Source organism: Phoca vitulina, unplaced genomic scaffold (assembly GCF_004348235.1).
Source record: "Phoca vitulina isolate PV1807 unplaced genomic scaffold, GSC_HSeal_1.0 scaffold6, whole genome shotgun sequence".
Classification (NCBI taxonomy): Eukaryota; Metazoa; Chordata; class Mammalia; order Carnivora; family Phocidae; genus Phoca; species Phoca vitulina.
Window position 1 is genome coordinate 21,301,999 of NW_022589709.1, and position 26,841 is coordinate 21,328,839.

A 26,841-nucleotide genomic window follows, 5' to 3' on the forward strand; every position below is an offset into this window, starting at 1 on the left:
GTGTGTGTGTATGTGTGTAGGGGTATGTATGTGTCATGTAAAATATTCTAATCCAGAGTACTGAAAAGTCCCTTCCTTGAAAGGAAGTTCTCTGCTCATATAAATCGGGGAAATAGCAAGTACCTTACCAGCTCTTGGAGACTGCCAGAGCACATCCGCACATGAGTAGATCTGAGTGTTTAATCTGGTGCTGCCCAGTTTGTTTGACCACTGCACTCTCTGATGCCAATATGAGAGGACTCTAATGTAAGAAAGACTCTTTAGGGAGCCTATGTAAAGAAAAAGCTTGGGGGCGCCTAGCTGGCTCAGTTGGAGGAGCATGCGACTCTTGGTCTCAGGGTTGTGAGTTCGAGCCCCATTTTGGGTGTAGAGATTACTTAAATAAATAGAAAAAGAAAAGAAAAAGCTTGAAAGAATGCCCTTCCCAAATAAGAAGATTGTTAGTTTGCTTTGTGGCAGGGCTCACAGCGAATTCTTTATTGAACTTGGGAGGCCAGAAGAGAGAGCAGTGGCAAACACGGGGATAGTCACTAAAACAGACATTGTGCCCACTTTCTTTCATAGCTCAGCTTTTAAAACCCTAGTCATTTGATCTCACCATTTATAATGATAGCATTTTTCAAAACACCATTTTGGGCTATCTTTTTGGTATCTGTTTTCAGTTCCACCCCTTGCTGGCCTTTGCTTGATCAGTAATTAGGTTATTGCAGTCATGTGCTATCAGCCCTCTGAAGATTTTGTTTCCCCTAGTGCCTAAAGTCAGTTAACAATTGCCAGGTAGATATAAATCTTGTTGAGAAGTAAACAAACCCACCATACTTTAGACTTTTTTTTAAAAAGATTTTATTTATTCATTGGAGAGAGAGAGAGACAGAGTACGAGCAGGAGGGAGGGGTAGAGGGAGAGGGAGAAGCAGACTCCCCAGTGAGCTGGGAGCCCAGCTTGAGACTCAATCCCAGGACCTGGAGATCATGACCTGAGCTGAAGGCAGATGCTTAAGCATCTGAGCCACCCAGGTGCCCCATACTTTAGACTTGTAATCTTCATACTTCCTTTTATCCTCTCCTCTGCTTCTGTGGATCACTGATGATCAGAAACCTCTCTGCTACGGGACTTTCCAGTATTTATGAAATGACTGCATCTTACTCTTGTTAGAAGTTCTAATCTTTTAAAAATATTTACCAGTGCAGTGTACCTGAGGTTGCTTCTCTGACCTTGGAGGTGGGACAAACATATAATAGGATTGAGAAGATGTTCACCCCATAATTCTAGGGAGCCTGGGGAAGGCAGACTGTCCAGTTGTGGCTGCTTCCCAAGACAGCAACGGAAGAACCAGTAGAGCATGGACCGGCTGTGGCAACAAGGGTCAGGCTTGGGAGAGGCAGTGAGAATCAGCTGGGCCCAGGGTGAGTGCACTGTGTAGCTCATAGTGGATGTGAGCCCCTCCAGGACTGTTCCAGTAATCTCAATACACTTCAGAGAAGCCAGGCTGAAGCAGATTTATTTCTTGAAGCTTGCAAAGAGAAACAGCCAGCAAAGATGGGAAAAGAAACCAAGAGATCCAAGGGAGTTGGGTTGGGAATTCGTTGATATGATACGGGTCCTGAATTCTCAAAAATGATAGGACTGGGAGTTTGAGCCACGTTTACCTAGGACTCCAAGGTGCAGTGAAACCCCCACATGGTATTCAAGTTACAGGTGATTTAAACTTGCTCAGTTTATAAAATAAAAATATTATAAAAACCTGTATTAAAAAAGGATTCAGGGGGCACCTGGGTGGCTTGGTCAGTTAAGTGTCTGACTCTTGATCTCAGCTTAGGTCTTGATCTCAGGGTTGTGAGTTCAAGCCCTCCATTGCACTCCATGCTGTGTGTAGAGCCTACTTTAAAAAAAAGAGAGAGATTCAGAACATAGCTTTTTTTCTGGCATGAAATGACAAAAGTTAAGTGTTTTTGCCAAAGGAAGCAGTTGGTGCTTGGATAAAGTATTTTAGCAGTGGGTTGGAATGAACCTCTGAAGTTAAGTATCTACTCACCTTTGTATGATTGAATGGAAAGGTGCTAATTGTCTGTGTCTGTTTGGAAAAGGTTTAGTAGGAAAGAGAGACCTTTGTGATGCTGCCTCAGTCCCATTCATGCCAGTGGTTACTGTCAGTGGCAAAAATGCATGGAATTTATTCAGAATTCTTGGTTTCTTTTTTACTTATGTTAACCCTCCTTTGAGTATTTGGATTATCCTGCTAACAGTGGGATAAAAACCAGGCAGCTGGTGTTACAGCCCTATATTAATGGAGAATGCGTTCATACTTGTCATTTGCACATGGCAGAAGTAATTGGGAGGCCTGTGGGAACCTCTTTTGTTCCTTTAATATATTTGTACCCAAGGAAACTTGAGAAAACCCAATTCTGGTTGGACTCTTAAATACCTTTTCTCCTTTCATGAAGTGATGGTAGTTAAAAAAAAATATATTGGATATCCTGTGGCTGGGTCTCTATTTAAAAAGAAAAGGAATATAGACGCTTATGTGAAGAATAAAATGAAAACCAGCTCAAGAAAAGTTCGAGGGGATTTACTTTATTTTTAAGATTGAATGCTTTTTGTTTCTCCTCCATTTTTAGAAATCTAGATTATATGCCATTAAATAACTTTCTGAAAATTTGTTTTTGGGTATGCAAATCCCACCTTATTTGCTAAAATTTTAGTACAAGTATCAGTGTCACAGAGTAGTCTTTCCCAGCCACCATTTCTTGTTGGTGATAATGTCCAGTAGGTCCTGGCCCACGGGGTGCTCTAGTTGTTGAAAGGCACAAGAAGGTGGGGTGTAGATACCGAGATAGGTGGTGGCAGGGGGGAGGGGACAGCCTGTCCTGTACTCGCTTTATCTTGATCATTTATCCTGATACAATGCAATCACAAGCAAAATCATTTTAAAATAAACGACCTGTGCATCATATTTTTGGATAATCCAGTGACCTGAAAAACATATACGTACATACACACACACACACACACACACATATATACATATACATATATATATAAAGAAAAAAAAACTCTTAATAGTGGTTGTGTCTGGGGAAGGGGATTAGAACAGTGGTGGGAGGGAGATTTTAGTTATCCGTGTGTGTCCATTTTGGTAACTTTTGGCATCTGTACCATGTATGTATATTTTATATTAAAGAAAGAAAAGGAAAAGGAAAAAACCCTCCCCTCTAAGCATTTTTCTCGCCTGGCAGGATGTTTGGTTCCCCACCCTGCCCCCAAGGATCTTCTGTCATTTCCTAGGTACCCCCTCCCCCCATTTCTTTTGCTTTTGAGGAAAACCCTTTCTGAATTCATTGACTTTTCTCCCTTATCTCTAATTTTGTAATTTCTCCCCCTTTCATGCAAGGCACTGAAGATTTCTTACCGTGAAATGCAGTCACCTCCTTTCAAACCCCGTTTGACCTTTCCGGGTCCCTTGAGACTTGTGCTCTCCTCCCAGCCTCTGGGACATCATTGCCTCCTGGTCCATTTTGACCCCTCTCACTCCATCTTCACAAGCATCCTGGCTGTGATTTTATCTTCCCCCGCTTCATTCTGTCTCCCTGAACAATCTCTGTTACGCTCTCGGGTGAAATCATCTGTGTCAGCAGGGATGGCCTGTCTTCAGCTCAGTGCTGCAGGTTTCCTGGCCCCCTCGGGGTGTTTAGTTCCCCATTCCACGGGCACCTCAAAATCAAAATCGCCTGAGCTTGCTATCCATTCTCTCACCATCCAAATCCCCAATTTTTTCTACTTGCTGTATTTTATTAGGTAGCATTCCCCACGACAGAAACCTGGGAGTTGTCTTAAGTTCCTTCCTCCACTTCACAAGGTTTTGGAATTACAGTTGGCCTTGCCGTAACATGCATATATTGGCTCTGTTGTCATCATACCCTTTCATCTTATAAATAAACTTCTAAACTGGGCAGCCTCATTCCAGATGGACTTGGAAGAAATTTCATGCATATAAATGTTCTGTCTTTATTAAAAGGTGGGGAGGATCCTTTCAATTACTCCTCCGCATTGCCAGTTTTGTGTTTATACGTCCATAGAAACCTCATTCCAGGGGCATTTCTGCATTTGAGACTTGAGTTTGCTAATTTTGTCTTAGATAAAAAGCAATAACAGAACTTCACTGAACTTGTAGTTTATTATTTGAGTACTCCTGTTGTATTTTGCTTGGTTTCCTATTCAGTCACTTAAAAAAAAAAAAAAAAGTATCTTCTGCACAAGTAGAATGACTTCTTATCTATTAAATGTAGGTAAGTATCCACAGGATTAAAATAATAGTTGAAATTTAATGTGTACCTATTGTGTACTTTACATCTGTCATATCATTTATTTATTTATTTATTTTGTCACATCATTTATTTCACCCAGTAACTGGGTGCAGAATGCAGAAGCTCAGAGACATGATTTGGATGTGCTTGGATGACACTGCTGTGGTGGTCGCTCCTCGCATGGGCCCCGCTTGAGATTCTTTAGTCATCATTTTAGATGGGGCCTGTATAGTCCTTAAAAATAATCCAGTTAAGAACTGGATTTATGGGCATCTCCTTTTTATTGGGAGTTGATTTCCACACAGTTGGTGTTGTCCTGTTTGGGTGCCCATTTATGATAGAAATGTTTACAGTCCTTCCATGCCATGCCCCTGATTATCCGTGGTCATGGGGTGACACAGAAGCAGGTGATAAAGGTGATGCCACTAAGATTTACATGGAACTTACATTTTGTAATTTTAATTATTGAAGGTGGTTTTAAGGCAACATTCCAAAAATCGTTACCAGGAGATAATTGGTTTTTGTTTTATGTGTTAATAATTTCTCTGCTTACTTGAATTTTTGGTAACTAGAATGTGGCTGTCATCTGAAGAACATTATGGTCAGTAATTCATGTTCTCTCTCTTTTTTCTCTTAGTGCAATGAAACCTCATTCTTTTTTGAAGCTCGAAGTAAGACTGCTTGCAAGCATCTTTGGAAGTGCAGTGTAGAACATCATACATTTTTTAGGTATGTTAATGTGAAAGTTTTATGCATTGTTCTAATAAATGAAAATTGATTTGTTTTTATAACAATAATTGTTTTCTGTCTACAGTAGAAATTTAGAAGTGTTTCTCTTCTGTTAATTTTTTTCAGCCACCTAATTTTCTGGATCATATTAACACACACACAAACACACACACATACACACACACACAGATACCTTCTTCTTTCCTACTACAAGAAAGGGTCAAGGACTTTTGTATATATAAAGAGTGAAGCTTTGGTATTGGTGGAAATTAAATGTTCTGAGGACATACTAAATATGAAATGCTTGTTAGCCATCTAAGTAGAGATGTGGAGTAGGTGGTTGGGTATACAAGGCGTCTTGGAAAGACCAAGGCTGGCCATGTAAACTTACTGGGTAATTAAGGCAAAGAGGACTGGATGAGGTCATCTGTGGCAAAAGTGAGGAAAGAGAAGCAGATAGCCGAGGACTGAGCTGTGGGATCCTCCCAGCATTTAGAGGGCGGTAAGAACCAATGAAGGAGTATAAGAAGGAGTAGCCAGTAGCCAGTAAAGTGTATGGAAAAAGTGGGAACTAGGGAGGAAAATGTCCTGGTGAATAAGAAGCTGGCAGCTGCATTGCATGCTCCTCGGAGGTCAAGTGAAATGAGGATAAAGAATAGACCCTTGGATTGTGGCAACACTTCTTGTTTCACATCCTTATGGTGTAAAGATAAAACCATATCCTATCAGGTAACATATTAAGCTTTATTTTTTGCTTTTAAATTTAAGCTAGATTAATTCTTCCCCTAATTCCTATTTGATGTGGATGGAACACTTCTCCCAAATAGCATGATGTTGGAGAAGTATTCTTATACAGTGACCAGTGTCCTTCATAGAGTTTATATTAGGTGAGGGATGTGGCCCAGCGGGTCTGAGACATCGCCAGTAGGCCAGTGGGGCCTGGGCCAAGGAGCTCCACATGGAAGGTGTCTGTTGAAGGTACCCAGGAATGGGAAGTCCCGAAATACAAAGAACAGTGAAACACCACATCAGATCTGCCATGAAAACCATGGCATGGGTCAATCAACATAGTGACAAAATCCTTTTTTTTTTTTCTTTTGTGATAAAATTCTTAAGTAGAGAAAGTATTTGATCTATGTAAAATCCGAGAGAGTGGTTGTATTTCAAATTTTAGCTTAAAATAACTGATAATTATCTCCTGCCAACATGTAGAATAAATAAAATGTTTCGACTAGCTGTGAAACAGTGTTGCACTATATTTTCTACCTAGCTTTTGCTCAAGTGTTGTGTAAGTATTTATGAATCCTTGTCTAATTTTCTTCTAAAAATTTATTAGAATGCCAGAAAATGAATCAAATTCATTGTCAAGAAAACTCAGCAAGTTTGGATCCATGAGTTCTAAGCACCGGTATAGGTAAATGGCATTTTTTCCCTGGGGAAGGGTGTGTGTGTGTGTATGAATAAATAAATATTGAGGTCAGTTGTCCACATACATGCACATTAAAGTTTATGACTTAAATCTTTTATTAATTTTTCTACAGTGCCCATGACTTTCAAAAGTGTAACAGTTTATTAACTTTCTTGATGGGGCGCCTGGGTGGTACAGTCGCTTAAGCATCCTAACTCTTGATTTCAGCTCAGGTCATGATCTCAGGGTCTTGAGATCGAGCCCCTCTTTGGGCTCCACACTGGGTGTGGAGCCTGATTGGGATTCTTCTTCTCCCTCTCCCTCTCCCCCTTCCCCACTCTCCTCTGTCTTTCTCTGTCTCCCCTATCTCTAGAAAACAAAAAACAAAAAACAAAAAACAAAAAAAGCAGCCTTTCAGGTTTAAGCTTAGGGCTTTTAGAATGTAGTAGAGCTTATTATCTTCAGATACTCATTTCAATACAATTATCACTTTATTTTTAATTATGTTGTGATTATGAAACAAAGTAGATATCCTGAATTGTAGTTGAATGGTGTTCTTAGGACATTCAGTTGATCCCCTATTGTAACACAATGTGTACCTTATACTGTGGATCAAATCGTGTTCCCTACTGCATAAAACCTACATGTAGTAATGCTGTAATTATATCTAAACTTTACTGAGCAGTAATTAAGTGCCGTGTGTTGTGCTAAATGGTTTCCATTCATTGCTTCTTTGAATCATTGCAGTCTTCTTAACATTATCCTCCTTAATATGTGAGGAAACTAAGGTTCAGAGAGGCCAAGTCACTCTTCAAGGTAACCCGAAGAGTGGAAATTTTTATATTGAGAAGAACTGATAGTCAGTATTTGGGCTGTTTTTCCAGTTGGGGCATAAAACATTTTTAGGGTTATCAAGAGAATGTGTAAATCTATCTCCTTGTCACTGAAATGAAGCTAGTGAAAAGGCATCTGTCAGTGTTCATGCTATTAAAATTGTAATTATGCTGTTTAACATATGCTGTAGTTGGTTTCCACAGATTTACCCATACCTGATTTCTCAAATTTATTGAAATGCAAATGTTGTGGCTACTGGGAATTATTATTAGAAAGTTACTGGATTTTGCATATTAAATATCATTTCTTCCGAGAAAGTAATTAAAGGTAACCTTTGTAGAATTGGAAGGTCTGCTAAATCTGTTCTCATTTTGTGGATGGTATTAACTCCCTAGTAAGTCTTAATGAAACCCAAATCTCCATGTCTGTATGTAGGAAGCATTAACATTACACCATCCCTGGAAGAAAGATGTTTCAGCCCACTGCCCAGAGCTAGGCTCACACAGAGGTGGGTCTCTGACTGCTGGGTGGTTGCCAGCCTGTGGACTGTTAATTGTCGAAAGAGGAAAAGCAACCAGCCTTTAACAAACATCATATGCTTACTCCTTTCTTGAAACATTCTGGAGAAACCGTAGAATAAAAGCAGAGCACTGGAAACACGGGCAGCCCCCTCCTCTACCCGGCAGGCCTTCAGAGCATCAGGGATAAAGAACAGCATGACAAGTGGCTGTGGTGTGTGAATGTGGGTGTCTGCGTGTTCTGTGTGTATAATTGTGGATGTATTTTTAGTGGTGTGTGTGTAATGGAGGAAGACAGAGTTCTAACCTTTATACTCTTTCCTGCATCTTGGGGCTTGCGGAATACCAAGAAGATTCCAACACCTTTTAGAAAAATGAATTCTTATGAAGGAAAAAATTCAATATTTCTGGTGATCTGTGACTGCCAGTCCTTTCAAAAATTCAAAATTTGTGGGTAAACTGAGTTGAAATCCGAAATCTAATCCTTTTGTTGTTGTTTTATTATCAGATAGCAATAATTTGAAATAGGTACTGATGAAATATTTTGTTATACACTGAGTGCTCCTTCTTTGAGCTCCTCAAAAACTAACTTTGCCTTCACCTGTTAAGTATGTAGGTGACTCCGGGTTAGAATGAATGAATGAGTTGTATAGACTTTATCCTCCAGAAGTGAGAATTAGGCCTGAGAAATCCCCCTGGGGACCCAGGTGACCTTCTTATAGGACTGAAATCACATGGGCTTCCCACATTTCTTGAAGTGTGGGAGAGACCACACTCTCACAAGGACCTCTTTTCTGTCAGGTGCTTTAAATGTGTTACTTTATTTAATCTGTGCAATGACCTGCCAAGGGAGGCGTCGTATCCTCATTTATACAGATGAGAAATTTGAGCACCACCACCCCCCACCCCCCGCCCCAAATAAAGTAACTGAACTAAAGACCTTGAACCAATAAGTGGCAAGGCTGGGATTTGAACCCAGGTGTCTTTACACTTGTTACACTTGTTCCCTCCCCCTTACCCCGCTGATTGCCAGTTGTGCCCTCCCTAGCAGAGTACGTGCGCCGGAGTGTGAGGTGGCAGGGAAGTGGGTGACTATGGGGGGAAAAAGCTCTTTCCTGTCACTACGGAGAGCCACCAGACATGTATAGGAACTCTCACACTTTACACCGTAAATCTCTATTTTCATCACATACTTTCTGCTACAAGGAAGTAGTAAGAATACTGTACAAGAATATTTCTGCTCGGAAAGAGACTGCATAAGTAGAAATATATTTTCAATGAGGAAAATGAGGCTCTGGGAGATTTTAAAAATAATCTGCTGAAGACCACACAATGGTAGCAGAGCTTTGTTTTTAGCAGGGCTTGTCACTTCAAACCCGACAGCTCCATGTTCTGCCCTCTGTCCCGTGCCACCAGGCTGGGCCACAACCATCTGGAGGTCAGAAGGCTTGCTCTGGTCAGGAGCCCTGTACATGCTGGGGCAGATCAGTTTATGTTTCTGGACCATAGTTTTATTAATCTTGTAATATGATTTTCTTATTTCTCCTCTATTCCTGAGAGAGAAACCATGAGGAAAAATTGAATGATAAAGTAAAATCTCATTATAAAATGCCACTGTGACCCACATATTGGGTTATATTTTTAGGGCAAATATTTCTTCCTCTCTGCAGTGAGATACACAGTACCCAAATCTTTCTGATAACAGAGAAAGTCTGTTGTAAGTAGCTCTTATCTTTATTCATCAAACCATTTATAATAATGGAATTTTGCTCTTCATATGGAATTTTTTTTTTTTTTTTTTTAGCTTTTCAGGAGAGAGATGTTGCTACTTGTGGTACCTTATATGCTACCTTAAAAAAAAAAAAAAGTTAGATTTCAAGTGAAAGAAAATCTGTCACAGGTTTTCTCCCCTCCCTTCTGCCTGGTTCCCGTGAACTATTGAACACGAAGCATGCTCACGGATAGAACCTGCCATCTAAATTCCCATGGTAGCTCATACCAACTGGTATCCCCAGTTTGCCTGATGAGGAGTCACTTTTATGAGTATTTCAAGCATCTTTTTATTTCTAATAAAGGTAATTGGGGTAGTCACTAGGGGAAACTTTCACAGAAGCACGTAGGAGGTGAATTTTGCTTTATGAGTCTTATCTCTTTTGGGGAGAGATTTATTAATATTTATCCTGTAAATGTAGGAGGAATAAGATTTGAGCCATTAAAAGTCCTTTTTCCTCCCATACATGGCTCTTTTTGTGATGAATCAAACCAAACATACAGAAATGCATTTTTCCTGTACCTGAATGATATTTTCCTGTGGAAGTCAGGGTCATTCATTCGCTCAAATTCAGCAGCTGTGGAATAATTTTTCAGTAAGGTGAATGTTCACTGAAATCCAGCAAACAGAATTGCACAATTGCTCAGGAAGATTACTTGAAAGTCCATTCCCAAGGAGAGCACACCTCCTTGCATTCTCAGACTCTTTAGAGAAGCAGCACTTTGCGTGGGCTTTTAGGCTAGCTCTAAATCTTTCTGGGCACTTGATCTGGTACAGGTGAGGTGAGCATAATAAACGGTGGATTGTGCCACAGCAGGGTTCAGGGTAAAATCATACCAAGTGGTCCTGTGGGGGAGGTATGCTTTGCAACTTGCTGTGTAAGTACAACCCAGAGACCTGTTGATTCATGTAGATTCATTGCTATTGTTTACTTTAGCCTAATGTAATTTACTATTTAGTTGTAGAGCTGGAAGACCATCAGCATCCTCTATTTCTAGCTCATCATTCTACTTAAATCTAAACCTAACTCCTTTAATACATTTCTCCCTGTTTCTCCCTCTGATAGATCATCCTTCTGTCTAACCTAAGACTCTCCTATTAGCCCTTGGTTAATATTGCAATGAGAACCCATTGAAAACCCTTATATACTCATGGCCTGCGTGAGTCTTTGCTTTTTTTCCCTCTCCATACATTGTAGATATTCTGAGTGAGCCGTGGTTTAATTTTGTGACTGTGTGGTTTTATCTGTGCTAACCAAAATGTTGCACTTCCAAGTGGCAGGACAGCATTGCAAATGAGTCGAGATCTTTCTATTCAGCTTCCTCGGCCAGATCAGAATGTGGCAAGAAGTCGAAGCAAGACTTACCCAAAGAGAATAGCACAAACACAGCCAGCTGGTAAGTCACTGATGTAACTTTGCATTTCCTTTTAGGGTGGTGGTGTGAGATATGCCCAGGTGGTGATAGCCATGTAGTTTTCTTTTATTGGTAACAGTAGAATGTTTAATTTGGCCCTGAAAATGTCCAAGCAATTAGAAATTACTAATAAGTAGACCAGTAGTCAGCTTGAATCACCATAACCTGCTTAATGATTATATTTTCTTTTTGAATAAAATCCCAACTGAGTAATCTCTTAGTTTCATGTATCTGAGATTAGAACTGAAACTCTTAGCAAAAGTTCTTAAAACAAAACAAAAAAAAGGAACACTATTGACATAACTTAATCTGTACAGAATTTAGTTGAATTTTTGTTATTGGTCATTTATTGTGAAATATATGTGTAGAAAAGTGACTACAGTGTACATACATACATGAATATATATATATATATATATATATATATATACACTTGTACATACACACAGAAAATTTAACAGAGCCTACAGCCCCAAAGTCCTTCCTATTGGCCTGATGATATCTTCACTATCTCCTCCCTCCCCAACCAGAGAAAATCCCCATCTGACTTTGTGGTAATTATTTCCTTAATTTTTGTTATAATTTTAATACTGTGCAGCCTTCCCTGAACAAACAAGTTTATTTTGCCTATTTGTAACATTATATGAATGAATCATGATGTGTATTGTTTGTGTTTTGCTTCTCTCTATCAATGCTATTATGTAGTGTATACTAAAGTGCATTCATTTTTCTTGCTGTGAGTATTCCATGTTATGATCATTTCTTTATCCATTCTACTATTGATGGACATCTGGGTTGCTCAGGTTTTTTGTTTTAAATGAAGACTACTTCTGTAATAAAGCCAGCTAATCAGTTTTAATCCATGTTCCATGTTCAGAACTCATAGAATTGTACTGTAAAGTGACATTATACATTACTGAGTTTGATTTATGGCTTACTTATAGATCACCCTTATCTAACACGTTCCGTGGACTTTTTTAAAGATTTTATTTATGAGAGAGAGCAAGAGAGCAGGAGGGGGTGTGGAGTAGAGGAAGAGGGACGAGCAGACTCCACGCCCAGCACAGAGCCTGACGTGGGGCTCGATCTCACTACCCTGAGATCATGACCTGAGCTGAAACCAAGAGACACTTAACTGACTGTGTCACCCAGGCGCCCCTGGACTTTCTCATATACTGTCTCACTTGAGCCCACAATAACCTGTGAGATAGGGCAGAGCAAAGAGTATGTTCCCATTTTACAGATGAGGAAGACATGATTCCAGCAGCTAGACAGAGGGGGGACTGGGATAAGAACCTAGGTCTCCTGGTTTTTGTTTTTATCGTATTATGGGAAATGAGTGGAATTTTTAATAACAATTTCTATCTGAACATTGCATGACAATTGACATCGCATTATGACATCCATTGTTTCACTGAATCCTTATGCCAAGCCTAGGAGGAAAGTATTTTGCTCTACTGCTCCTGGCTGTGAGAATGTCACCTGCCTTACTGTTTCGAAGTCAAATTAGATCTGACTGTAGGTCCCTCCCTCTCACTGAGCTGGGAGGAAATTAAATTCTTTCTGTTGGTTCTGTAGTGGCAAAAATAAGACACGATTTGCAATAGGTTACTTTGTCACATAAGTATTATCATTATCCCTGTTTGGCTGATGAGGAAACTAAGATTTTAAAAGGTAATTTGTCCAAGATTATATACTAAATAGGTGGCTTATGATAAAAATTCTAGCCTTAATATTTAATATCTTTATCTTAATTTTTTGTATTTATCTTTGTATATGAGCAATCTTAAGTCCCACTTGGATCAAATACAGTGTGGTGTAATTAATAATTGAACTTTCAAATCCTGTGCTGTTTCTGAATTGCCATGCCTCATGAAATTATCGAGACCAACTGAATATATCAAAAGCATTCCTTCCTTCAAATCAACATTTCATCCTATTCGAGATGTGGGATTCCACACATGCTTTTTATACAAACCTACTCAGCTCCTTTTCTTCAAATGTGCTCTTATAAAGATACCTGCCTCTGTAATACTTTCTGTATGTGTGGGTGTGTGGCTCTCCTTGGACTCCCAAATTCTAGAAGCTGATTAATTTACGGACAGGAATTTTTGGTTTTCTCTCTCTCTCTCTCTTTTAAGATAGATTTATTCATTTATTTATTTGAGACAGGGAGAGAGAGCACAAGCAGGAGGGAGAGAGGGAGAGGGAGAGAGAATCCCAAGCAGATTCCATGCTGAGTGCAGAGCCTGACCCATGGCTCCATCTCATGACCCTGAGATCACGACCTGAGCTGAAATCAAGAAGTTGGCATTTAACCCACTGTGCCACCTAGGTGCCCCATGTTTTTGTTTTTCTCTTACCTTATGCAGAGAACACCCCAGGGGATGGTATTGAACCCTCATATCCCCCCTCCCCCCCACTCTCCACTCATCTTGTGTTGTAGTAAAGCACGCTCTCTCCGGTAGGGGATGAGGGTGTGGCTAATGTACCACCCAGGTTTTTCAAAGACAGCCTCTCAGCGTCTGGGAAATCTTTTTAAAATGCAGCACATTATGGGGCACCTGGGTGGCTCAGTCTGTTGAGCCTCTGACTCTTGATTTCAGCTGGGGTCTTGATCTCAGGGTAGTGAGTTTAGGCCCCAAATTGGGCTCCACACTGGACATGGAGCTTACTTTAAAAAAAAAAAAAAAGTGCAGCACATTATGCATTTATTATCATAAAAGCCTGGCTGGCTCAGTTGGTAGAGTGTGCAACTCTTGATCTCAGGGTCCAACCCATGTTGGGTGTAGAGTTTACATAAAAATACATATGTACATACATACACGCTTGTTTTAAGAAAAGTTAGGAAACTTAGAACCTTTCCTTCCAAAACAAAAAAATCTTTCATCTTCAATTCCATTCTCCTAGTACTTAACACTTTATTATATAGCCTTCGGGTTGTTTGTATATCTTTTCTGCAAAAGCAATATAGTATTCTTTTACAATCCACTTTACTTATTTAATAATATATCATAGATATATCATAGATATGTTCTAATAAGTTTTGAAATGTTCTTAGCACTATTTTTTTAAACATTTTATTTATTTATTTGACAGAGAACACAAGCAGGGGGAGCAGCAGGCAGAGGGAGAGGGAGAAGCAGACTCCCCGCTGAGCAGGGAGCCCGATGCGGGGCTCCATCCCAGGACCCTGGGATCACGACCTGAGCCGAAGGCAGACGCTTAACCGACTGAGCCACCTAGGCGCCCCAGTTCTTAGCACTATTTTAAGATCTATATAATTTTCTGCCACACAGATGTATAGACATGACATAGCTTATTCAACCAGTGTTTAGTTCTTGGATGTTTAAGCTGCTTGAAATTTTGAAGACTATAAATATAAAGTGAATCTCCTTGTAGTGATAGCTTTAAGCATTCATGCTAATTTATTATATATATTTTAAACAGTAGTGTATTTTCATAATTTTTAATCTAAAAAGGATTAAACAATGCTGTGTTTAGAAACTAAGACTTTGCCGTGTACACATTTTGCTTTGATTTGGAATTACTTTTAGCGTGACTTGTCAAGCCTGGGTTCCACAAAACCCTGATGTGTTCTGGGATCGAGAGGTGACCCTCCTTGGACAGTGTGACTGTCCTGGGTCGGGAAGGACCACTTAGCAAATGCCAATGATGAGGTGTTAACAGCTGCTGTCGCACACATACGGAGGATGTGGTGGAGGCTGGGATTAATGTTGTTCTGCTTTTTCAAATCTGATATTTTCTTTTTCCTCTAATTCAAATGTACTCGGCTTTGAGCCTCAGTTGAACCCAGCTGGTGGTGACCCAGTCCGACCCATGCCCTACTCCTAAGGTCATGGTGGGGTTCAGACTTAGAGCAGAATATTTGAAGAGGGTCCTCTTGTCTTCACCTACGTTAGTCACCGCTGCACTCCTTGTCCCAGCCCTCCAGGCCCCAAGAGGGTGGGCAGTTTTCTGTGAAGCTGGGCTGGGACGTGTGTGAGAGGGAGGGGTCTCTGGTGAGCCTAAGAGCCCGCTGTGCTTAGGGTCAAGCCTGCCTAGGACGCCTCTGCCAGTCCCCCTTGAAGGTTCCGCTGCCTGGGGGAAGGGAGGGATGCTTGAGGGAGTGGCCTGCGGGTCACTAGGTCGCTGAGGCCCTCTGGCCTCTGTTTCCTTCTCTGCCCCTATAGGCGGTTCCTTCAGCCCTGTCCCTTCCTCCCACACTCCCAGCTCCGACAGCCCCCTTCCTTAGAAGCTCCCTGTTCCTGAGACTCATTCATGGGTGGCTGGGCAGGAAAGAACAGTAGCTCTTGTTTTTTTAAAAATTACTTCTTACTGACCAAAGGGAACAAAAATGTTACTTTACTAAATGATGCTGCCACAATTAACTTAAATTTTCATTTAAAATTTTTGACAAAGCGGCAGAACGCTGATATTAAGACAGAAAAAGTTAATTCGATTGTACTGTATTTGGCAAAAATGGAGTTACGGTTTAGATAGAAGATAGATTTTTTTTTTTTTAACTCTAAACAGGCCAGCTATTAATTTTCATAGATTAAATTCTGCTGATACTTTCCCTAAAACAACATTTTAGAACTACAGTTTCAGGAGTTATAGGCATAAATTCTCACCTCATTTAACATTTATATGTAATAAAAACCAAGTTGTGATAGGAGGCCTTTGTTTTTTGTTAGTTTATAACCTTGGTCGTGCATGATTTTTTACTGTAGGAGACATTCTTTTATTTCTTAAAGTAATTCAGTCTAACTTAGCGACTATTCCCCTTACATCTCAGTTGTCTACAAATTTAAAACACCTTTTTTTTACCTCTCAATCATGAATAATAAATTCCCTGGTAGCAAAAAATCCATTGTGTTTAGAATCCACACAGATTAGGCCTTGGCACCTCTAGGAGGAAGCGCATTCCAGAGTCAGAGCCCTGCAGCCAGCCTGCCTGGGCCCCACCCAGAGGGGTGCAGCTCCAGGGCGGGCAGCCAGAGCATTCCTGCAAATCTACCTGGCCTCAGACGGAGCTTGGGGGTAAAGCAGGAGGCGAGAGGGCAGGAAGGCAAAGTGCATATTTGTACAGCCCTTTCTCTGACAAGGCCTTGGCAATTCACATAGGTGGCTTCCTGTCAGAAGAGAATCTGTTCTAAGTAGGCAGTGTAGACAGCGTGTTTGGCTATCATCCATAATTAGCTGGAAGCAAAGTATGGGGTGGAGCCATTTGCAACGGATAAACAATGCTATGATTGTCTGAGGCAGCATTTTAGGTTCTTAACCGTACCCCAGTGATGAACAGAGAAATAAGTAGTTGCAGTGTAGTCTTCGAACAACTGAAAAGTAGGATCCGCTGACATGTTGGCATTCCCACTCAGCATCTGTGGAAAACACTGCAAACACAATTCCCCGGGGCCTGATGAAAATGACTTCTGAGTGATGTTGGTTTGTGCTGGTCCGCAAGCAGACAGCTGCTGCTCAAGCCAAGCCCCTTGTTTCTCTGCAAGAGAGCGGACTCAGTGTTGCCAAAACTTCCAGTGTTTTAAGGGAAGAATACAATTTGGATATTTATGCAAAGTGTCCAGAATTTTGAATACTGACAATTTCATTTTAAAGGAAGTCTCTTGTGTGTTAAGGTGGAACCTCCCTGAGGTCCAGATGTGGTGGGAGGGCTGCCTCTTCGGAATCCGGATTAACAGCTGGTGTGAATGGCTGATCCACCTGCTCCTGGGGTTCACTGTGGGCTTCTCAAGCATCCCCTGTGAACATCACTAGAGCAGATTCAACACTGCATGACTCCCAGCTCAGGCACTTTTCTGTTAGTAGGTCAGTTGGCCACAGCAGGGGACGATGGTGCCATACAGCTCTAGACCCTGTAGCAAATGATTCACACGTGGGGAGCTAACCAGCATCCATTGGTGATCTGAAGTGGGTGCAACCCAAAGCAGGAGAGACAGAAAAATGCTTTAATAGTCAAGTACAGCTTCAGATGATGCCATATATAGTTCTGGGCTGTTGAGAAATAGTAATGTCAAGAAAATAATCATTCATGAGTACTTACTGTGATTGGCACATTGTGTGAGATGTGACGTCAGCAGAAGCCCAACTTGGCTTGTGGCAATCAGAAATATATTTTGAAAGGTTTTGTAAAGCCGATGAAAGGCAAGCTATGTGAGTAGAAATCGATGTCAGACTGGGGCAGGGTGATCCAGTAAGCTACCTCCGATAAATCCAGGTTCAGCCCATGTCCATGCGGCAGTATTAGTAGCCCAGAGTTGGGGCTTGTCTTGCTAATGGTGGTCCTTCTTCTCAGAGTAGCCAATTTTCTTCTCTGATTTTTATCCTCTACCCCATGCTGAGCACTCTCTAGCCCCGTTGGGTGATTCCATGGCCATTATGGGAACAAATTCCTTACAATGAATTCATAATAATGATAAGATTGTATGATAGTTTTAGAATTCAGATAATCATTTCATCTTCTGTGTAAAGGTGGTTTCTCCTATTTGAAGTAATTAGTAGTTGCTAGGCCTACCCACATGCATTTTTCATGTCAAGCAGACAATGGAAACTGATGACAAAGGGCAAAGAGGAAAGTGTTCAGAGAGGAAAGCAGAGTTGTTGAATGAGGAATAAAGAGAAGCTGGGACTCTGGATCCGGGATTTTGCAAGTTAAGTCCCAACCTCAGTATGTTATTAGATCAGCTACTTTACTTATACAATATGAGCGGGCCTATTGTTGTGTTTGTCATTACAGAGATTGGAAACTACCTAAATATCCATTAGTAGAGAACTGGCCTAATAAAAGAATACATGTCTCTCTCAGAAATGCCATGTCCCTTTTACAAGAAATTTGAGGGCAGGGTTTGAATTTGTGTCGGTCTGATTCTGCAGTCTCACATCATCTTCCGTGAAAGGCCACGTTCCCTGAGGAGCTCCGCAGGGAGAGGAATGTTCATGAGCAGCAATCATTCAGCGTCACTGCATGCCTGGTACTGTACTAGGTACCCTACAGATAGTATCACACTCATTTCTTTTAGAAGATGCTGTAACTCAAAATGTGCAGGTGACAAGACAGAGACTGGGACTTGGGCCCCAGACCTGGAATTTGAACCCAGGTCATTTTAGAGAGGAAGAGCAAAAAGATGATACATTTTGCTAATATGGAGTGATCTCCAGGACATTGTATAAGCGAGGAAAAAAAGTGGGGGAGGGGAGCAGCAGCATGTAATACGCTCCCATTATATAAAATTAAAAACAAAAATCAGGGATGGGGGCTGTGCATACGTATATACTTGCACACAGGATACATGAGAAACTAGTAACAGTAGTGGCTCTGGAAAGGGTTTCTGAAAGCCTGGGGATCAGGAGTGGGAGACAGGTTTTTTACTATATATTCTTTAATAGCATTTGCCTTTTTTACCATGTTGTACTTTTTTTTTTTTTTAAAGATTTTATTTATTTATTCGACAGAGAGAGACACAGCGAGAGAGGGAACACAAGCAGGGGCAGAGGGAGAGGGAGAAGCAGGCTTCCCGCCGCGCAGGGAGCCCGATGCAGGGCTTGATCCCAGGACCCTGGAATCATGACCCGAGCTGAAGGCAGACACTTAACGACTGAGCCACCCAGGCGCCCTACCATGTTGTACTTTTTAAAGAGTTCTATAGATAATTGTCATGAATGCACTGAGTTCACAAAATGATTCCAGATGCGCATGCAAGTCTCTAATAGATATGTTTTTGAAAAGCTTAGATGAGGACACTGATACTCTGCTAGGAAATATGCCTCATAATTTATGGGAAAGTAACAGAACAGTACAAGATTGATCATACAAAATTCAAATGTCAGGATTTCTACTGTGTCGCAACAGATACAACCCAAATCTTCAAGGCAAGGGGCATAAGGCATTCATATCTGTACATTTTTAAAATATTTTATTTATTTATTTGAGAGCAAGAGTAAGAGCGGGGGAGAGGGGCAGAGACAGAGAATCTCAAGCCGACTCCGTGTCAAGCATGGACCCCAATCTGGAGCTCGATCTCATGACCCTGAGATCATGACGTGAGATGAAATCACGAGTCCGATGCTTAACTGACTCAGCCACCCAGGTGCCCCATATCTGTACATTTTAATCCAGAAGATTGTATTAGAGGTCATTAAGTCACAGCGTGCTTTGTTTCAAAGGAGGAAAACTCAAGATAGGAAAACTCAAGATAGGACCCAGAGTCCTTGGATCAGATGAAGTATAGGACAGTCGCCTTGTGCCAGGGGTAAGGAAACTAGGCCCAAAGAGGGGAAGTGATTCGTAAGTGTAGCATGTTCTGTACCCGGAGGGGATCTGCATGAGAGTCAGTGGGCACTCTGACAAGTGTCTTAAGAGGACTGTGTCCTGACAGCTCTTGCACTCTCTGGGCATTGTGGAGTGTTGGCTTATCCTCTCCAGGTCAGCAGAAGACAGGAAGGGAAGAAATTAGTATACATTCTCATGTAAGGGAATTCAAACAAGGCATTCTGATCAAGACTGTTATGTGGCTAGTTTTGGAGAGGATCTCTAGAAAATTTAACAGTGTTAACTTTGTTTTAGAGAGCTGTAACTGTGACACTCCTCCTTCAAGGTAACAAATCAGAATTAGATCATCTACTGAGATAATGATCCAGATCTGTGATTCCTGCTTTCTTTTCATCTGGACTAGAAGAATTCCTGCTGAGAGAGTCTTAGATTATCTCTTGACTGATTATTTAAGTAGCTGCATGGAGAAATTATGTGGTAAAGTGGGAGGAAAGAAAAAGATATACCTGATTTGAGTAAATTTGAATTCCTGGTCTAGTTTGGCTGTGACCTGGGACACGTCATTCAGCATTCTGATCTTTCATCTCATTATCCATAAAATAAATGAACTGGGTACATAAACACTAGAGATCCCTCTTATTCCCCCCCTCTTTTTAAAGATTTATTTATTTATTTTGGAGAGAGAGAGAGCAAGCATGGGAGTAGGGGCAGAAGGAGAGAAAAGCAGACTCCCCGCTGAGCATGGAGCCTTACACTGGGGTCCTTCTCACAACCCTGAGATAATGACCTGAGCCGAAATCAAGAGTCGGACGCTTAACGGACTGAGCCACCCAGGGGCCCTGAGATCCCTCTTCTTGCTAAAAGTCTCTCTTCTTTTCTTTGGCTTATCTGTCATAGAGTTAAAAGGACCAAACTTGAAAAAAGGTTTTGGAAAGCTTTCTTTAAGTATTTTTTAATTTAACCATCATTTCAGAAGACTCACAGACTTGTGAAAAATACCTTCCCAGATCACAAAATACATTTTTCTCGTTGGGAGTATGTAATGTTTTTGCATGCTTTTATATACAAAAGTATAGCTGGTTCTTCAAAACTTAAGTTCAAATGAAATTCTTATTGACAAGCTGAATGAAGTTGATTGCAACAAGCTTTGCATTAATACACTTTTTCAAACTATTCTTTTAGTCAAAATTGACCAGATGAATCTGGATTTTACCTCTTTGGTTAACTCGTGGTTGGAAATTAGTACTGTCTTGCTGGCTACACATAGAAAGAGGCCTTTCTGGACAGGTTTTTGCATGATGTTGTCTCTGCCTTTGACTTTTGTGTGAATATAACCAAAGACTAGTCCTTTTGTGAACCTACTCGTTCTTTTAGAAATCAGCAGTGTGAATTGTTTTCACCTTGCCAGTTGTTTGTGGTCACAGCTCCTGAGGCCCTGCCTTGATTTTACAAACCATTTAGGTAAATTTTTCTGTTTTTTTCACCCTTCTTTCTTTACAGATGGAGGTCCAAGGGTGTCTGTCAACTGCTTGAGATTGTTTTGAGATAGATCTCCTAAGCAGATGGCATCTGAAGATGTCACACCTTTGTTTTACTATCAGATTCAGGATTCACAGTGATTTCTCTGTCAGCATCTTCTTCAGACTTAGAGAATATCTGGGATTGATTTCTTAATCTGCTTTCCTTACTTATTGGTCTCAATGTGAAAAATGGTTGGAGTTCCTAGAGTTTAGGGGTGATTTTGGTTGGTGTAGGGAGAGGAGGTAAAGTAAGGTGAAAAGGAACTACCTTTACTGTGGAGCAGGTGCCCTGGTTGGCGTTTTGAACAATGCACCATGTGGATCTGGGACCAAAAATCCTGAGGGGTGACAGGGAAGTCCCATGTAGAAATGGCCTTGCCTCTCTCCTCTCTCCTGGGGTGAGAATGGGGCATCTGAGGAAACCGCCCAGTTTCCTTCTCCAGAGAAGCTAGAGTTGGAGCCCAGAGGATGAGTCACTCAGCTGGGGAGAGCCACCCCTTTTGGAGCTACTGTTACAGCCCAGGTGCCAGGCACACCCATGAACAGAGAAGGGGGTTTGCAGAGAAAGAATAGAGTGGACTCACTGTGAGAAACACCAGAGGACCACGCAGCTCTGAGAGGAGAATGGGGGTAGGAGACAGGAGCCATGATTTCCAGTCTGTGAGGTCCTGCTGTGTCTTGAAGATGAATCCCTATTTTGAGCTGGTTTCCTTGCACCTGAACAGTGGATAACATTATTTCTTTTGGTAACCCCATGAGGAAAGTGGGTGGTATTCTCTTTTTACTCATGAGGAAACTGAAGCTCAGAAACATTAAGTACATATTCAAGGTTACACAGATCCTAAGAGCAGTGTCAGGATTTGAACCCAGGTGTTTGGTATATTAGGGCCTCTATTTGGAAAATAAATGGAAAATAAAAAAGGTGAAAGGCCTCGAATTACTTGAAAATAAACATCTCCAGTTTTTCCCACTATTGCATGATTTCCTTACTGATCAGATCGACTTGTTTCTGCAGATATTCTTAAGAAGACAGTACATTCTGCTAATTTATAGAGGAGCAGCAAGTCAGTCTGCTTCTACAACAAGGCATTATTTTTTTAAGAAAGTGTTTAAGTTCTTTGGGACATTTTACCTAGCAAAGAGGGGGAAAGGCAGTAGCAGTGTTAACTGTGAGGAGCATCAGGTAGATCATATAGGCAGGTGTCTATTCAAGGCTGTTTTCCTTAGTTGGCCCTCTTTTCTATTCTGCCTTGAAGCTGGTGTTTATTTTCATTCTGTAAAAGATTTCTTGATATATGGCGAGTCTGGTTAGATGTTCTCTAAAAAGTTAATATTTTCACTCTTCCCAGGAATGTTTAGCATTCCACGCATAGCTACCAAAATTAGAAAAGCAAGCAAAACTAAAGGCCTATGGTATATTTAATATCATAGCTTTAGTGAGTTACCATAATGATACTTTTTTTCCCCTTTTCCCTTTTCCTTCATCAAGAATTTATTGAGCACCTCTTTGGCATAAGACCTGTGATATTATGATTTCTAGTAAGAAATACATATTTGGTCTTTATTCCCTTTTCTGGTTTCTGGCACGGAGCTCCTAAAAACCATTAGAATTTCCTAAGTGATAAGAGCAATAAAGGTAAAGGAGCATCTTTTGTTATTCATGGCAAACCCCTTTTAACCTTACCTGAGTTTGTGTGTGTGGGGTGACTTTTGGGAAGCCCCTAAGGAGGGGGGCTGGTTGCCAGGGGAAACCAACCATCATTAGGGAGTTGGAATTTTCAGCCCCACCCCCTGACCTCTAGGGAGGAAAGAGGTGTTTGAGTTTGGGTTCAATCAGTGATAGCCAATGATTTCATCAATCATTCCTGTGTACTGAAGCCTCCCTAAAAACCCAGAGGATGGGGTTCTGAGGGGTTGGTGAATTCATGGAGATGCACTGAGTAGTGCTCAGGGCCCTTTCTCATACCTTGCCCTGTGCATCTCTTCCATTTGGCCATTTTTGAGTTATATCCTTTTTTAATGAACTGGTGATCTAATAAGTAAGCTGTTTCTCTGAGTTCCATGAGGCCCTCTAGCAAATTAACCAGAAGAGGGGCCAGTCTTGAGGGACTGAGCTGTTAACATGTGGGATCTGACATTCTTCAGGTAGATAGTGTCAGAATTGAGTTAAATTGCAGGCCACCCAGTCAGTGTCCTCTGAGAATTGGATTGCTTGTAGGTATTGGATAAAACACACAGTGGAGACCCTTTTCTATGGAGCACAGAAAAATGAATAAAACTTGGCCCCTGGTCTAGGGGAACTTAGTCATCTAAAAATAATAAAGTGGTTATTTTGTACTTATTAAACACCAAGCGCTGTGTTAAGCACTTTCTTTTATTTATTATTATTTTTTTAATTTTTTTATTTTAAGTAGGCTCCACACCCAATGAGGGGCCTGAACTCACAACCCTGAGATCAAGAGTTGCATGCTCCACTGACTGAGCCAGGCACCCCAAGCACTTTCTATAAATTATCTAATCCTCATATTCACTCTATAAGTAGTTGGTGATACCTCTATTTTATTGATGAGAAACCTGAGGCCCAGAGGGATTTAAAAACTTGTCCAGGCTCACACAGTCGGGGAAATTGGCAGAGCCGAGAAACAAATGCAGGTTTGTCTGACTTCCGATCTTGTACCCTTAACCACTTTGTCAGACTAGAGAGGTAAAAGATGTACTCACATGTGGGCAGGATGTATCAAGTGTCATAGAGTGGAGCTCCGGAAGAGTGTAAGTGTCCAGTAGGATAATTTGCTTATGACTTATGGTGATCTATGATGCTATTGTGAAGACAGTGGGTTTTGAAGGCTGGCTGGATTAGGGCAAGAGATTTCAGGCTGAGTTATGCAGCAGCCGGTGGGGAAGGAGAGATAGAGGAAGACTTCCTTAAGGGTTGTGTGGATACAGACAGTTTTGATTCAATCACTTTTCAGATTCTCTTTCCTGACGGGCATGGGCCTGCCATAGTAGACTGCTGGCTCTTCTCTCCAGCTCCCTTTACCAATGGACCATTTCCCATTGTCCAAAAGAAAGGCAGACCTTTTCCTCATCCAGAATCTGTTATACTGTTTTGTCCTTAAATGATAAAAACCTCCTGAGTTAGTGTCTGGAAACTAAACGGCCTTAATTATTAAGCAGCACCTCCTTTTCTTTTTTAAGATTTATTTATTTATTTTAGAGAGCGAGTGTGTGCAGGAGTGTGGGGGGAGGGGCAGAGGGAAAGAAAGAGGGGAGGCAGACTCCCCACTGAGCGGGTAGCCTGATGGCTCAGGGCTGGATCCCAGAACCCCAAGATCATGACCTGAGCTGAAACCAAGAGTCAGACACTCAACCCACTGAGCTCCCAGGTGCCCCAACGACACCTCCTTTTCTAAGTCATTTCCTCATTTTGACTTTGGATAAAATTGAAGGAGGACCCAATTGATTTGTCATCCGATAGAACATTTGAAATAATTTTAGATAATATATCGCTGCTAGACATATAAGTTATAGAATTTCTTTAAAGACATTGTGTTCATAACAGAATACATGCAACTCTACTTATTTATGTGAACAAGATTTCTCAGCATTGAAATCTATCTAAAAACAGGAATAGAATTATTGCCAAACTGTTTCATTTAGCACTAAATAATATTCTTCAATGCATTTAACCTATGTCATCATTGGGAAAACAAAACTACTTGTTCATCTCATTAAGAATTACTTTCTTTTTTTTTTTTTTTTTTAAAGATTTTGTTTATTTGAGAGAGAGAGAGAATGAGAGAGAGAGAGAGAGAGAGCACATGAGAGGGGGGAGGGTCAGAGGGAGAAGCAGACTCCCTGCTGAGCAGGGAGCCCGACTCGGGACTCGATCCAGGGACTCCAGGATCATGACCTGAGCCGAAGGCAGTCGCTTAACCAACTGAGCCACCCAGGCACCCCTAAGAATTACTTTCTAATAGAAGTTTATTTTTTACTTGTAATAATTATTTATCAACATTAGTTTGGTATGCTAATAATCTATTAATAATTGTAATGACTTAGTTCAGAAGAAATGTTTAACACCTAGAGCTTTATGGTCATGGGAAGTAAAACTTAAATTTATTTCTATTTTTTGTCACAGAGAAGTGAGATAGAGTGATGAATAGAACTTTCAAGTGTAAAACATGTATTACTCTGGGGTAAATTTTTCCAGAGAAGGTGGAATTGAAATGTAAATACAAGGAGAAAAAAGAGTGCCATGAAATTTCCAAATGTAAACTCATTTCATCTAATTTTAAAATGGATGACTGTGGGTATCAAATTTCTATGGTATTTTATTACATTGGACACATTGAAGAGAGTCATGAAACAATTCCATTTTATTTTATTTTATTTATTTTTTATTTATTTTTTATTTGACAGAGAGAGACACAGTGAAAGAGGGAACACTAGCAGGGGGAGAGGGAGAGGGAGAAGCAGACTCCCAGCTGAGCAGGGAGCCCGATGCGGGGCTCAATCCCAGGACCCTGGGATCATGACCTGAGCTGAAGGCAGACGCTTAACGACTGAGCCACCCAGGCGCCCCAACAATTCCATTTTAAAGTGTCAATATTTACTAGTGCTGCAAATGACATTCTTTGGTATTATTTAAACTTTCTTCTTAAAAGTGAAGTATACTTGACATACAATATCCTATTAGTTTCAGGTGTACATCGTAGTGATTTGATATTTCTATACATTATGAAATGATCCCCATGATAAATCTAGTTACCATTTGTCACCATACAAAGTTGGAACTATTTAAACTTTTGATAAAAAATGTTAGATATCACCTTAGAAACATGCACTAAGGCACAATAGCTTTTCACATTCTTTTAGTGAGTACTGGGTGAAAAGCTGAAAGAACATTAAGTTATTAAGGCCTCTTAGATATGAGCTTAACTATGGAAGCAGAAAAAAATAATTTTCCCAACTGTACCTTAGCTAAATTTTTAAAGCTATTTTTATATACAATTATGTGTGCTTTGTATACATCTTATAGACTATTATAAATTGCACCAAATAAAAACCTCTAAAGCAGGAGTCTAGCATACTCCTCTGAAACAGAACCAACTTCAGGTTAGAGATGGGACTGCCTGCACCAGGTGAGATAAATTGTTTAGCAGAAGATGACTGGAGGTTTGCTGTATGTTGTTCTAAATTGCGTGGTCCTGTTGGAGGGGTTGGGGGAGTGCAAGAGTACTGTCAGGGTAAGATGTGAGCATTTACTCAACCCTCTCCCCTTGAATTGTGTCCTCCTATCAAAGAAGAAAAACTTGGTATTTAAGTGACGTGCCACCCCTCGATTCCAGCCAGTCATTCAGAGATAGGTGTTGTCATTGAGCCTATGGCTGCTGAAAGGAAAGATGGCGGCCCTCTGTGACTGCTATGTCTGGCAGCCGCTCCAACACACACAGGTGCAGATCGCAAGTTCTTCAGATAGAATCCTTTCATTCTACTCGGAGCACCTCAGGGAGTGAAGATGACTTCCCAGGCTCAGAAGTGCCTTTCTTGTTTTTGAACTTGGCATTCTGACCCACCAGGATGATGTCTGTGGCCACCTCTCTCAGCGTGTGCACCTTGGTAACTCTGCCAAAGGCATAGAGGATGCAGTGCCTTCATTTCCACCCAACTCATGTTCCCAAGTTGATCATTCTGGTTATGAGGAAAGCATAGGGATCCAGGAGAATACTGGTTCGGGGAAGAAGAAATTGGAAGCAGACCAACCAGGGAAAGGATCTTTCATGTGTAGACATATTTTCCTAGCATCTTTCTCATTCACGCCCAGTTCTTTATAATCTACCCTCCAGCTTTTTAGCAGAAAGCCTTGTTTGATCCTGCAGTTGACGTGTAGCAAAATCAGTTTCTTAAAAGTCTGTATATTTATTTATTAAAAGTCTGTAAAAGCAGTCTGTAACTGCTTAAATACCACCCTTGGGATGTTTGAATGCAGAAACTTAAGAAAAGTAGGGATCTTGGGGTCCCGGGGTGTCTCAGTTGGTTAAGCATCTGA

The 26,841-nt window shown here is 40.9% G+C and overlaps 1 protein-coding gene across 1 annotated transcript in view; it reads left to right on the forward strand.

Moving 5' to 3' along the window:
* The window catches only part of EPB41L4A (erythrocyte membrane protein band 4.1 like 4A), a 243,427-nt gene that overhangs the window by 163,278 nt on the left and 53,308 nt on the right, over positions 1-26,841 (forward strand). Inside the window, exons 11-13 of the mRNA XM_032403864.1 lie at positions 4,942-5,033; positions 6,370-6,447; positions 10,840-10,961. Of these exons, the coding sequence (XP_032259755.1) occupies positions 4,942-5,033; positions 6,370-6,447; positions 10,840-10,961 (292 nt within the window). The remainder of the gene's footprint in view (positions 1-4,941; positions 5,034-6,369; positions 6,448-10,839; positions 10,962-26,841) is intronic.